At 50.1% G+C, this 14,048-nt stretch overlaps 1 protein-coding gene across 1 annotated transcript; it reads left to right on the top strand.

The window, feature by feature from the left end:
* Positions 1–394: 394 nt before the first annotated feature.
* On the top strand, positions 395–6,884 carry MYCL (MYCL proto-oncogene, bHLH transcription factor). The gene is made up of 3 exons (XM_082616148.1): positions 395–522; positions 881–1,385; positions 4,342–6,884. The coding sequence occupies exons 1-3, from the start codon at positions 442–444 to the stop codon at positions 4,938–4,940; spliced, it is 1,185 nt and encodes a 394-aa protein (XP_082472274.1). The 5' UTR covers positions 395–441; the 3' UTR covers positions 4,941–6,884.
* The last annotated feature ends 7,164 nt before the right edge of the window (positions 6,885–14,048 follow it).

Raw genomic sequence — 14,048 nt, 5'->3', positions numbered from 1 at the left:
CTGCAAGGAGCGCGGTTCTCGTTCGGTCTCTAGGGCACCACCCGGGCCTCGCTAAAGAGTCACGCCCCCACCAGGCGACCGCCGGGCTACATCAGCTCGCCGCCTACTCTGCGCTCCCCAGTGTGCAATTCATTCCGAAGGGTACAGGGAATAGAATAGAGTGAGAGAGGGTAGCTTGGAGGGGTGGGGCTGGGACTCCACCACCCCCACCTGTCGACCGGGAGGGGCGGGGGGAGGGGCGGGGCTTGTCCCGTAGGGCCCGCCCCCGGTCTCTGAGCCCCGGGCGCGCGACTAGATATAAGGCAGCCGGGAAACAATGCGCCTGCATCTCGCGCTCCCGCGCCGCTCCCGAGAGCGTCCGGGCCGCCGTGCGCGAGCGAGGGCGGGAGCGCGCGCGGGGGGGCGAACTCCTGAGTGCGGTCCGCGCGCTTGGTGGCGCGCATGTGCATGTGTGCGGGCTGCCGGGCTGCCCCGAGCCGGCGGGGAGCCGGTCCGCTCCAGGCGGTCGGCGGCGGGAGCGAGGTGAGGCTGCGGGCGGCCGGGAAACGGGCGCGGGTCTCGGGGAACCGGCTGCAGGCTGCCTTCTGGGCACAGCGCGCCCCCGCCCGGCCCGGCCGGGCCCTGGGAGCTGCGCTCCGGGCGGCGCTGGCAAAGTTTGCTTTGAACTCGCTCCCTGCACCCTAGTCCACGCGCTGTGACCGGCTTCCCTGGGCACGCTGACCCGCGGCCGGGCTGCCGGGTTGCGAGGAAAGGGCGCGGGCTCCAAGCCGAGAGATTGGAGAGGGACGAGAGCCTGGCAGCCAGCTGTGCTGGGGGGCGGGGGGACGCCTCCCTCCCCGGGCCCGCACCCGGGTCAGCACGTCCCCCTTCCCTCCCGCAGGGAGCGGACATGGACTTCGACTCGTACCAGCACTATTTCTACGACTATGACTGCGGGGAGGATTTCTACCGCTCCACGGCGCCCAGCGAGGACATCTGGAAGAAATTCGAGCTGGTGCCGTCGCCCCCCATGTCGCCGCCCTGGGGCTCCGGTCCCGGCGCCGGGGACCCGGCCCCTGGAACTGGTCCTCCAGAGCCGTGGCCCGGAGGGGGCGCCGGGGACGAGGCAGAATCCCGGGGTCACTCGAAAGCTTGGGGCAGGAACTACGCCTCCATCATCCGCCGTGACTGCATGTGGAGCGGCTTCTCGGCCCGGGAACGGCTGGAGAGAGCGGTGAGCGACCGGCTCGCTGCTGGCGCGCCCCGGGGGAACCCGCCCAAGGCGCCCGCCGCCCTGGACTGCGCTCCCAGCCTCGAAGCCGGCAACCCGGCGCCCGCTGCCCCCTGTCCGCTGGGCGAGCCCAAGACCCAGGCCTGCTCGGGGTCCGAGAGCCCAAGCGACTCGGGTAAGGACCGCCCTGGGCCATCAAAGAGGGGGGCACCTCATGGGTGGCCAAACCTCTGTCGCTGAGGTCAGGCACTGGGTCTGCGCAAGCCCTTCCGCCACCTCCCCCTTCCTGTGGGTGAAGCTGCCGGTGTAGCCCCCAGCGGTGTCTGTCTGGCACGTGGGTGTGTTAGTAAACAGTTTGAAGAAGTGGCGTGGGAGCCAGCGTCCCTTTGATGATGATTGGAGCCCCAGGGGACAAGCGAGACAGGGAGACAGGCTGGGGCTTGGCGCTTAGGAGGACAATACGGGGATTGGACCGTAGGGGATTTCTGTCCTCCTAAGGCTGGAAAGGGTCCCTTAAGTGTCACTCCAAGCTTGAATTTTTTTTTTTCCTGTCTCTTTCTCTGGGAAACTCACTCCCCTGAGGAGAGAAGAAGCTGAGGAGTCTTTGTGCAAATCCAAAGCCTTCATCCTTTCAGAAACCTGGTCTCCTGCCTGGTTTACTTTCGAAAGACAATAATGGCTTCTCTTGCACCCCTACCCCTTACCATGTGTGCATCCACACCATCACCCATGAGACAGGTAGCGGAGGAATGACCACTCCCCGTTAACAGATGGAAACAGGCTTAGAAATAGGAAATCACCAGAAGTGAACACCAGCTTCCTGCCATCCAGCCAGCCTCTTGCTCAGTCCTCCATCCCAACCAGGCACTTCTCTGAGGTTTAGAGGAACTTCGTGGTAGCTTATCTGAGAAGTGGTACATCTTGCCTTTTTGCTCTGGCCTGATGTGGGAAGGTGTTCCTCTAGGTCCCGCCCAATTCATCTGAGGGCTTTCAGATGCTTCATTTGAATTCAACAAATGTTAGCTGGCCCCTACTTCGTGCTAAGCTCTGGGCTTGGTGCTGGGGTCACAGATACAGAGCTCCAGGTTCCCCTTCCCTATCCTTGAAGGCAAGTGTAAACCTCACTGAGGACAGCCTGCTGCATCCTGTGCCACCAGACTATGTTGTTCTTAGCCTAACCTCTTCTCAGAAGTGCCCATGAGAAATATTGGGGAGGGTGTTTTATGGGGTGCAAACTGAGGCTCACATCGGGAAAATCAGGACTGAAACCTCACTGTAGCTTTTAAGAATAACTTACCTCCCATTAGAGGGAACTGGGGAATGGGTATGGAGGTTGTCATACACTTGAAGGTAAAAATAAGGATAACAAGAACAATTAAAAGTCAATTTTTTCGGTCCACTGTGTTAAGGTCATTTTTAACCTGCTTGCTTTCTACACCAAGACCTTCTGTTTGTTTAGTGGCTGGAATGGGAATTTGAGATCAAGAAACCAATAAAGATGTATCTCTACAAAGGCTGATGGAGTGGTAGAATGGAAGGAGCATTGTTTTGGGAGTCTGGAGATCTTAGTTTGAGATCCAGAACATTACAAAGGTGATGTGTGGACTTGGCTGAACTGGGTCTCAGTTTCTCCCTTTGCACATGGAGTATGACCTGATTGTCCAGCCGAGGACACTTCCTTGTCTGGGTAGAGTTAGACACTACTCTCTGGAAAGGAGAATCGTGTTGTACCTTATTTCTTCCTTAGGCAGAGCCTTCCACAGCTATGAGGTTTAACCCTGAAATATTAAAGGTTTGGGATGTGGGGAAGCCTCCTCATTCATTTTCTAACCTGCCCTTTAAACCTGAACCTGTTTGCAAGCTCCTGGTTCACTCATAGGCCACATGGCCCAGAACAAAATGCAACAGATTGCAAACAATGAGGGGGGTGGGAAGAGTGACTGACGGCAAAGCTCAGCCAATAGGGACCAGGGGCTGGGTAAGACAGCCTTCAAAACACCGCTTGGCCAGCCAATCACAGTCTTTGGGGCCAGGAGGGCTGAACGGTCAGGTTTTATTAATGGAGAAATAATGCGATTGTCCACACAATGGAAGCCTTCCTGACAAAGGGGCTCAAGCATCCTGATATGCAAAAGAGGCCGAGAACTGAGCTTTTCTGTTGTCAGGCTGAAATGCATTAAGGTGGCCTACTATGCAGGGGCTGGAAAACGTGTGGAGCAGGAAGGTTCTCCCCAAATTATCCCTCTCCTGGTTGTGGTAACCTAAAAGACCTTGGAGCAAGGGAATGATGGGGGCATGTCCAGGTGTTGCTAGTGTTTTGGCCCTTGTGTCAGAACATTCCCATGCTGCTCAGTTCCTGCCCTGGCATAGGTAGCTTGGAAATGGTCGCTTGTACCTTTGTGAAGTTCCTGCAGGTTTTGCCGACCTGTGATTACAAATCCAACCCTCTTCTGGTCAGGGAAGGGGGTGGGGCAGGCAACCTATAAATGATGGATGACTCTAGAAACCCATTGAACCCAGGAGCAAAATGCTGCTAAGGCAAACCCTTTCCCTCCCCTCTGGGTGAGGAGGGATGGGTTGTAGCCCTCCCTTCTCCGACTCTTCAGCTGAAAGGGGCGGCAGAATAGAGAGGTGGGGGAATAATAGGATTTATAACTTGTGAAAAGTAACAATTCCCAAGTGCAGGCTGTGCTGGGCTGGAACAAAGGGCAGCTCTGCCCACAGACCCCTCATTTACAATTCTGATGGGCCATGAAAGAGCCCGACTGGGGAAGATCTTTAGAGCTAAACTTTGTCCCAGGCTGATAGCTCTTTTTCTCCATCCCCTCAGTGGGGGAGGGGAGAGCCTGTGCAGACTGGGGGCTGTTGGCTTGGGTCTGCCTTTTGTTCTTATCTAAGCCTTGCTGTGCAAAGAGAAATTGGAGAATATTTTCCTTCTTGCTTATTTCACTTCCTTTCCTTCACACTGCCCTTAGCCTCATTACAGATGAATCAGCTGTCTTTCTCCTCCCTTGAATTTGTTTATATCTAAATTGGGAAAATGTCACCTCCTTTCCCAAACTCCAATATAGGGTCTGAGTACGTGTTTCTCATGGGGTGTGTTTCTTCTGTTGATCTCTCTTCTTGGACAGAGGGTGAAGAAATCGACGTTGTGACCGTGGAGAAGAGACAGTCCCTGGGTGTCCGGAAGCCGGTCACCATCACAGTGCGAGCAGACCCTTTGGACCCCTGCATGAAACACTTCCACATCTCCATCCATCAACAACAGCACAACTATGCCGCCCGTTTTCCTCCAGAAAGCTGCTCCCAAGGAGAGGCTCCAGGGCAAGGGCCCCAAGAAGAGGGTCTGGAGAGAGATGTACCAGAGGAAAAGGAAGATGAGGCAGATGAAGAAATTGTGAGCCCCCCGCCTGTAGAAAGAGAGCCTCCCCAGTCCTGCCACCCCAAACCTGTCAGTTCTGACACTGAGGACGTGACCAAGAGGAAGAACCACAACTTCCTGGAGCGCAAAAGACGGAATGACCTCCGTTCCAGGTTCTTGGCCCTGAGAGACCAGGTGCCCACCCTGGCCAGCTGCTCCAAGGCCCCCAAAGTAGTGATCCTGAGCAAGGCCTTGGAATACTTGCAAGCCCTAGTGGGGGCTGAGAAGAGGATGGCTACAGAGAAAAGGCAGCTCCGGTGTCGGCAGCAGCAACTGCAGAAAAGAATTGCGTACCTCAGTGGCTACTAACTGACCAAAAAGCCTGACTGCTCTGTCTTAACAAAGACCCGAATTTATTTTTTAACCTCCCCTATCCCCCATAGGAATTTGCACATTTTGGTTCCAGTGGGACAGCCTGGACAGTAGATCCCAGAATGCATTGCAGCCGGAGCACACACAAGAAGGGCTTGCATTCTTGGAAACCTTGCAACCCAGCTCTCCCTCTGCCCTGACTCATGGGAGCGCTGTGGCTTCTCTGACGCCTTTGGCTTCTCAGGCAGACAGCTGACTGAGGAGCCTTGGGGTCTGCCTAGCTCACTAGCTCCGAAGAAAAGCCCGACAGATGCTATGCAACAGGTGGTGGACGTCGTCGGGGGGCTCCAGCCTGCATGAAATCTCACACTCCGGATGAGCTTTAAGCTGGGAAAGGATGCTCCCACTGGTGTCTCTGGGGTGACGCTGGGACAGCTGGGCCTGGACACTCTCCCTGAGGCTCCTTTTTCCAGGAGACAAGCTGTCTTGGGTGAAGATGAGCTCGCAGACTTGATCAGCAGGGACCATTACCTCACTGTCAGACACTTTACAGTAGCTGAGGAGTTGGACACCTTTAATATATATATTCTGATGTTAAATGACACCCCTCCTCCCACCACTCTCCAGGCTGCGACCTTGAGAACATTTAAAGAGCTTGGCCTCTAGATTCTTTGTCTAAAAGCCCCCTGGGACCTTTCCTCTGAGGGCAGAGACCATTCAGTCCTCACCAGGGACTTTTTTGTTTCCTTCTGCCGTTGTTATGCAATGGGCTCTAAGGCACCCCCTTTCCCACAGGTCAGAAATATTTCCCTGGTACACAGGGCAAAGTGTCCCAGACTGTGGCCTGGGGAAGGCTTGGAGTCCTGGCTGTAAACCTGTTCCCTGCCCAGGTGTTTTCCATGTTAGAATTTTCTCAAAGCAGATGTCAGGCACCTGGGGAGGGAGAACTGTACCACTTACTCTTTCCCACCTCCCTCTCGTCTCAATCCCTGACTGATAAGTTTGAAGTTCTACTAGGACCGTGCAAACCTGTCCTTCTCATGCAACTCCAAGGAGCTTGCTGGCTCTGTAGCCACCCTTGGCCTTCTGCCAGCTTGACATGAGTCAGATCCTTTTCCCAGAATCTGGGCCTTACTGCAGTTCTTACTGGGAGAGCTGCTGGGACGCATCCAGTGCTCTGGAAGGCAGAGTAGCTTCCTGGTGGGTTTTTAAGGAGCTTCTAGGAGCTCGGCTTAGTGGACCATGGATTTTACCCCAGCTGGACTGAGCCTCTCCAAGTGGATTCCAGGCGCAGCCTCCGTTCTGAGAAAGGCACCCAACCCAACAGGTGTCATGTGGGCAACCTCAGCAGCCCCTAAGCCTAGCCTGGAAGAAAGACCAGTCCCTCCAGAACTCTGCCCAGGGCAGCAGGTGCCTGCTGGATGGGGGTTTGAAAGTAGGGGAAGGAAGAATGGTATAGTGCTGTACGTGGCTCTGGGAAGCCAGCTGCTACTTCCAAACCTATTATGCATGAGGGTCTGTTCCTGAGGTTGCTTCCTGGCCTCAGAGAACCCCAGTGGAAGTTTGGAAAAAGCCTCCCTACCTTCTGGAGCATGGTTTTTGGGAGCCAACTGACTTCTGGAACTATCTTTGGAGAACAGTTGAGATGTAGGTTACTGATGTCTCACCTGAATAGCTTGTGTTTTATGAGCTGCTGTTGGGTGTTATGCCGGCAGCAGTCTTCTTTTTTTTTTAATACTGTATTTTTGTATGCCTTTTGCAAAGTGGTGTTAATTGTTTTTGTACAAGAAAAAAGCTCTGGGGCAATTCTCCTGTTGCAAGAGTCTGATTTATTTTAAAAGGCAGGTTTACCTGAAATTTTGTATTTAGCTGTGATTACTGATTGCCTGATTTTAAAATGTTGCCTTCTGGAACATCTTCTAATAAAAGATTTCTCAAACATGTCAGAGTGGGGGCAGAGCTTATGCCCACCGCATCCCCCGGAACCAAGGAAAATTGTTTCAGGGTAGCCACGAGTGATCTCTAACCATGTCGCTAACCTGGTCACTCCACTTTGGGTTCCTGAAATGCCATTTCAGACATGTCTAAACAATGTAGGTTCAGTACTCGGTAAGCACTCTTGTGAATTGCAGAGGGCTGAATTTGTATTTTAGAAGGCTTGAAATCCCAGGGTTCCACCATTTACTCGTCCTGTGCTTTTAGCTTTACCTAAAAGCTAAAAGCCCTAGTTTGTTACTTGTAAAGCGGGGATAAATGCTACTTCACAAGGGGTTGGCAGGCATTAAATGAGGGCTAAACTTTTTTTTTTTTCTTGTTTTCGGCCACATGGCTTGTGGGATCTTAGTTCCTCGACCAGGGATAGAACCCAGGCCCTTAGCAGTGAGTGTGCAGAATCTTAACCACTGGACCATCAGGAAATTCCCAAAGTATAGACTTTAAACCACTTTCTAAACTATAAACCTTTAAATCCTTTAGGGTGGTACTGTTCTTACCTTAGTGGTATTTCTAATGCCTTTTTTTTTTTTTTTTTTTTTTTTGGCCATGCCCCATGGCTTGCAGGATCTTAGTTCCCTGACCAGGGATCGAACCTGTGGTCCCTGCAATGGAAGCGCAAAGTCCTAACCACTGGACCACCAGGGAAGTCGCTTGCAGGATGTCTTTTTAAAAATTCTATGAGGGGGCTTCCCTGGTGGCGCAGTGGTTGAGAGTCTGCCTGCCGAAGCAGGGGACGCAGGTTTGTGCCCCCGTCCGGGAAGATCCCGCATGCCGCAGAGCGGCTGGGCCGGTGAGCCATGGCCACTGAGCCTGCGCATCTGGAGCCTGTGCTCCGCAACGGGAGAGGCCACAACAGTGAGAGGCCCGTGTACCAAAAATATTATTAAAAATTCTATGAGAATTGGTGGTGTGATGTGATTTTTTTTTCTTTCTCCCTTGATTAATAAAGGAAAATGAAGGCTCCCTTTCCCTCCCATAGTTCTCAGAAACTTGCCGTAAATGCAAGAGGGGAGAATTTATTAATAGCCATTCCTCATGGAGCACTGCCTATGTCTAAGCACCCTGCTCCTTCCTACACATTATACCACACCAACCACATGCCAAGGCCTACAGAAGAGGGCACTGAGGTTCTAAGAGTGAAACATAACTGCCCAGCATTACACAGCTAGTAAGTAAATGAGCTCAAGGGATTTGAAACCAGCTCTCCCTATCTGCAGAGCCAGAGTTGTGAACCACTGCATAATAATGATCAGCTTGTTTTGTTAGCATAGGGTGTGTGAAGGAAGTAGACAGGGAATTTCATCACTTAACTGCTTGCTGGAATTGTCTCTCCTTGGGGCCACTGTGCCTGCCACTTACTGGGATGAAGTGGAGCAAATGTTCCATGACCAGCCACTCTGCTGCATTTGTGGGCTGGGTAGATTCGTCTTGCCCCAGAGAGGTGCCTTCTGGGACTGTGAAAGGAAAACAGTTGCTGTTCATAGAGGCATGAGCATCATGGTGGGAGAAGGCCACTTTGTCTCATGTAATCCTGCTTTACAGCTGAGACCTGAGTCGGTATTGCCCACCTGCACTCCTGCGAAGCCTGAGTTGAGTCCAAAAGCTACTATTGATGTAAATTCCTCACATTTACAAAGTGACCCTCATCACAACCTGGTAAATAAGCAATATCTGCCACTTGGTACTGGAGCCCAGACAGGTTTTTTTTTTTTTTGGCTGCACTGTGCGGGCTTTCGGGATCTTAGTTGCCCGACCGAGGATTGAACCCACACCCCCTGCAGTGGAAGAGCAGAGTCCTAACCACTGGACCACCAGGGAATTCCCTCAGACAGTTTTCTTGCTCAAGGTCACAGAACAGAATCCTAATCCCAAACCCAGTCTCCTGTCAGGTAAACTTCCCACTCCACCCCCACTGCCCCTATGTCCCCAAACCCAGGACATAAATAGCTGTTTGATAAAAACAGTCTTGGATTACTGGGATTCTTTTCTTAAAACTCCATTTCCAGGACTTCCCTGGTGGCGCAGTGGTTAAGAATCTGCCTGCCAATGCAGGAGACATGGGTTCGAGCCTTAGTCTGGGAAGATCCCACATGCCGCGAAGCAACTAAGCCCGTGCGCCACAACTATTGAACCTGCACTCTAGAGCCCACAAGCCACAACTACTGAGCCCATGCGCCACAACTACTGAAGCCCACGCACCTAGAGCCCATGCTCCGCAACAACAGAAGCCACCACAATGAGAAGCCCGTGCACTGCAACGAAGAATAGCCCCCGCTCGCCGCAACTAGAGAAAGCCCACGTGCAGCAATGAAGACCCAGCGCAGCCAAAAATAAATAATAAATAAATAAATAAATAAAAACTCCATTTCCCTCTTTTAGTTATAGTCACTCTGCTCCCAGTGCATTCATCCTTCCACTTGTCAAGAAACTAGTTTGTAGAGCTTCTCTCGCTTTACTAGACCTTAAAAGAATTCATGAGCCCTCAATAAAATCTTAGGGACTCCTAGGTACAGGCCTTAACGCTGATGCTGATGTGGTTTTACATACCTTAACTCTCACAATAACCTGGAGATCAGGGTGGTGTCAGCCCCATTTCACAGGTGAGCAAACTGAAGCTCAGAGACAGTTAAGTCATTTGTCTGAGCCCAGGCAGCTAGTACCAACTGTCTGCCTCTAAGCTTCAGCTCCTTTGAGTCTGACTGTTGAGAAAGGATTGGGAATAAAGCCATCTCCTGGGGGGAAAGGAGGGTGTTTCTGGTATGTGAAGTATTTTAAGCTCCTTCCTAGCTCACTTCTGCAGGCTCCTACCTCTATCTTTGTCTGAAAATAGCCATGAGATTATTCCTGGATTTCGGAGAACAATTTCTACAAATTAGGTTTTCCTCTGAATAGTACACCTAAGGGACTAAGTACACAACTCGGGGTTGTGGACGTAGACAATAAAGGACAGCTGAGAAGCCACACGTGGAGTGGAAAAGAAAGGCCATCCTCTCTGTTAGACAATCAAAGGCTAAACCAAGTGCTTAACTCCTGCCCCTATTGACAGCTATTTTGGGGAACTGAGACAGGTTGAACTATCTCAAAAGTGCTGAATTTGTCTTAAGTGCCCCCTGGGGTCAGGATATTTCAGAATATGCACATTAGAAGGAGAAGGGGATGATGGGGATGGCTTTGTTGATCTGGAAGTTGATAGGGAGTGTGAAAGAGGATTTTAAGGATAAGATAACCAGTTGGGAGGTGACTGATGACTGGTGACTGGGGAAGGTAAAGGGGAGGTCTGTAAATGTGTCAGTTAAGGTTCCCTTGGGGTGTGGGCATTTCTACTTTAAGCCCAGTGGACAACTCTTCTTAATGTCTTTATTTAGAACTGCTGCCAAAGGGATCAACTGTATTAAGATTACCATTCTTTTGGTGAGCAAATCTAAATATGTTCTTAAAGTCTCTAATCAGGTGAGTTATTAAACAATTAGACTCAGTGCCAGGGGTCCAGTCGGTGCCCAGGAAGTAAGTGTTGGATTGCCTCTAAACTTGTGGGAAGCAGTATGGTTAAGTAGCCTCCCACACCCAACAGAGCTCCATTCCAAATCAGGCTCTGTATTTTCCAGCTTTGTGAGCTCGGACAAATTATTAACATCTCCCAGTCCCAGTTTCCACATCTGTAAAACAGGTATAAATCATAGTACCTGCTTCTTTGGGTTGCTGTGAACAATATTAAGTGCTCAGTAAATGATTAGTATTATTTAAACCATCTAACAAGCCACACAGATCAGTCATATTTGGAAGGTGATAGGTAAAATAAGAAATCTTCCCAGAAGGGGTACTTAAAGTAATCTGAAATGGACATATTAATGTCTCAAGAGGCAATAAATCATCAGGGAAGGAGGAGACAGGATTTTGGGAGACTGAGATGAACAGAGGAGTAAAGGAGGGCAAAGACCTGAGCCTCTGACTGGTCCACAGCATCTCATGACCCATGGCAGGCAGGAGCTGTGAGTCTGTGATGCTGTTGCACATAAGGGCCCTCCATTGTCCTCACTGGGCACTGCAGTGTCTTCAAACTGAGCTGGAGTCAATGACTCCATTCAGTCATTAAATCCTCTAATGCCTATTTTTGTTCAGGCAATGATCCTCGAACCTGAGTGGACCTTAAGAATCTATGCATCCCCAAGACCCTGATGTAGTAGGTCAGGACCAGGAATCTACATTGCTGACAAGCAAGCAGGGAGGTCTTGAGCTCACACTTAGAAAAACATTGGAACAAGGGGTTGGAGCCATGTCCTGTGGAGATACAAAAATATTCACAGAAGGTGGTATAGATGGCATAGTAAAATGGTTAAGAACAGGGACTTGGGGTTACTACCTATGTGATGTTTGGGAATATCACTCAACCCCCTTGAGTCCTAGAAGTTTCCTTCTTCTCTAAAATGGATATAATATTAACATCTACCTCATAGGACTGTTGCAAAGATTAAATAAGTTACTATATTTAAAGTGCTTAGGACTTCCCTGGTGGCGCAGTGGTTAAGAATCCACCTGCCAATGAAGGGGACAAAGGTTTGATCCCTGGTCTGGAAAGATCCCACATGCTGTGGAGCAACAAAGCCCATGCGCCACAACTACTGAGCCTGTGCTCTAGAGCTCTCAAGCCACAGTTACTGAAGCCTGTGCGCCTAGAGCCCGTGCTCCGCAACAAGAGAAGCCACCACAATGAGAAGCCTGCGCACTGTAACGAAGAGTAGCCCCCGCTTGCCGCAACTAGAGAAAGCCCGTGCACAGCAACAAAGACCCAACGCAGCCAAATATAGATAAATAAATTAATTAATTAAAATAAAATAAAGTGCTTAGAATAGTGCCCACATAGTAAGAGCAATGATATATGAAGTGATGGTTCCTTATGGAAGTTTATGAGTGTGCAAACATGATCACAAAGAAAAGCAATATGTGTCTCAGACAAGGGCTGCAAGCCTCAGAAGGGGAAGAGAGCACTTTGGAGTCGTCAAGAAAGTTCTTGTTGGAGCTACTGTGACTTTAACTGGAAATACGAGTTCCAGGAGTATTTGGCTAGGTGAGGAGGAAGAAGGTGTTCTAAGCTAAGGGAATAGCTATGCGGAAGAGAGGATTGGGAAGGTTGTGTGGAATCTGGAGAAGGGGGAGGAATCTGGTCTGATTTGCAGGCCAGGTGGTCTCATTTTTACAAAACATGAGGGGTTGCCCTGGATTTCTAAGAGGATCTTTTTGCCACAAACATCCTCTGTGATTCTTTGAAATAGGGAAGTCAGGAAAAGAAACCGATTGTGGTTTGGGACACAATGAGATTGAGGTAATGGGGTCATTCAAAATAGAGCACCCAACAGGAAATTGGAAATGTGACATTAAAGTTTTAGAAAGGGGGTTGAAATGAAGATACAGATTTGAGACTCATCAATATATGAAGATGATGAAGGCCCACAGTGCCAAGCCACAAGAAAGAGACAGGGCCAGAGAAGTAGAGGAGAGGGATTGAGGGAGCCATGAGATTAGAACCGGAAAAGACCTCTGATGGCTCTGCATCTTTTGCCCTTTTGCACTTCCCCACTCTGATTTTGCAGCCTTCGGGGATCCCTGTGTGTGTGTAGGCTCTCATGGAGATCTGAGAAGGCAGGAAGTGAGCTCTCTTTGAGAAAATTCTGGTGTGCTCTGGAGCAAACTCTATAACTCAACTTTAGGAGTTACAGAAACCGTGGTAACTCCATGGTTTATGGTGAGCTCTACTCTCTTCTTCCCCTCACTTGTTTTGAGCCATTCCGATGCTCCTAGATTTGAATTGGCCAATCACCAATGGCAACAGTAATGGAAGCAGCCATTCCCCAAACTAATAGAAGGTGTTGTGATGACTCACAGGCACTGTACTGGGTTGTATATTGTCCCCCACTAAAGTCATGACTATCCAGAACCTGTGAATGTGCCCTTATTTGGAAATACAGTCTTTGCAGATATAATCAAGTTAAGATGAGGTCATACTGGATTAGGGTGGGCTCTAATCCAGTGACTAGTGTCCTTAAGAGAGGGAAATTCTCGGGCTTCCCTGGTGGTGCAGTGGTTAAGAATCTGCCTGCCAATGCAAGGAACACGGGTTTGAGCCCTGGCCTGGGAGGATCCCACATGCCGCAGAGCAACTAAGCCCATGCACCACAACTACTGAGCCCATGCACCACAACTACTGAGCCCACGTGCCACAACTACTGAAGCCTGCGTGCCTACAGCCCATGCTCCGCAACAAGAGAAGCCACCGCAATGAGAAGCCCGCGCACTGCAACGAAGAGTAGCCCCCGCTCCCTGCAACTAGAGAAAGCCCGCATGCAGCAACGAAGACCCAACACAGCCAAACATTAAAGAAACAAACAAATAAATAAATAAATTTATTTTTAAAAAAAGAGAGAGAGGGAAATTCTCGGACAGAGACACACGTACAACAGAGAAGATGGCCATGTGAGATAGGCAGGATTGGAGTTATCCTGCCACAAACCAAGGAATGTCAAGGATTCCCAGCAACCACCAGAAGCTAGAAGAGGCAGGGAAGGATTCTTCCCTAGAGGGGAAGCATGGGAGTGTGGCCCTACCAATGCACTGATTTTGGGTTTCTAGACTCCAAAACTGTGAGAGAATACATTTCTGTTTTTTTAAGCCACCCAGTTTGTGGTAATTTGTTATGGTAGTCCTAGGAAACAAATACAGTCACCATGTTCATCATGAAATATTCCTGCATGAAACATTTTTTATTTGGGGTGCCTAATTAGGATGGGGGTCAGGCTGCAAAGGCACTTTGCTTTTTTGTTTTAATTTGTGATTAAAAAAAATTTTTTTTTTGGCTGTGCGGCTTGTAGTATCTTAGTTCCCTGATGAGGGATTGAACCCGGGACCCCAGCAGTGGAAGCATAGAGTCCCAACCACTGGACTGCCTGGGAATTCCCTGCACTTTGGATTGTACCAAAAAGCTAGTGTTTATCTTTGACCCAACTTTCTTCTCTTACCTTGGGAACAGATGCTTCGGGCCTTCCATGACATATACCTCCTCCTTTCCATGTCACAGCATCCTGTAGAATTCCAAAAAGTTCAAACTTCCTGGATGCT

Source organism: Mesoplodon mirus, assembly GCF_964341445.2.
Source record: "Mesoplodon mirus genome assembly, chromosome: 3".
NCBI classification, from domain to species: Eukaryota; Metazoa; Chordata; class Mammalia; order Artiodactyla; family Ziphiidae; genus Mesoplodon; species Mesoplodon mirus.
Note: the sequence above shows the minus strand (reverse complement) of the source record. Positions and strands in the feature narration are given on the sequence as shown.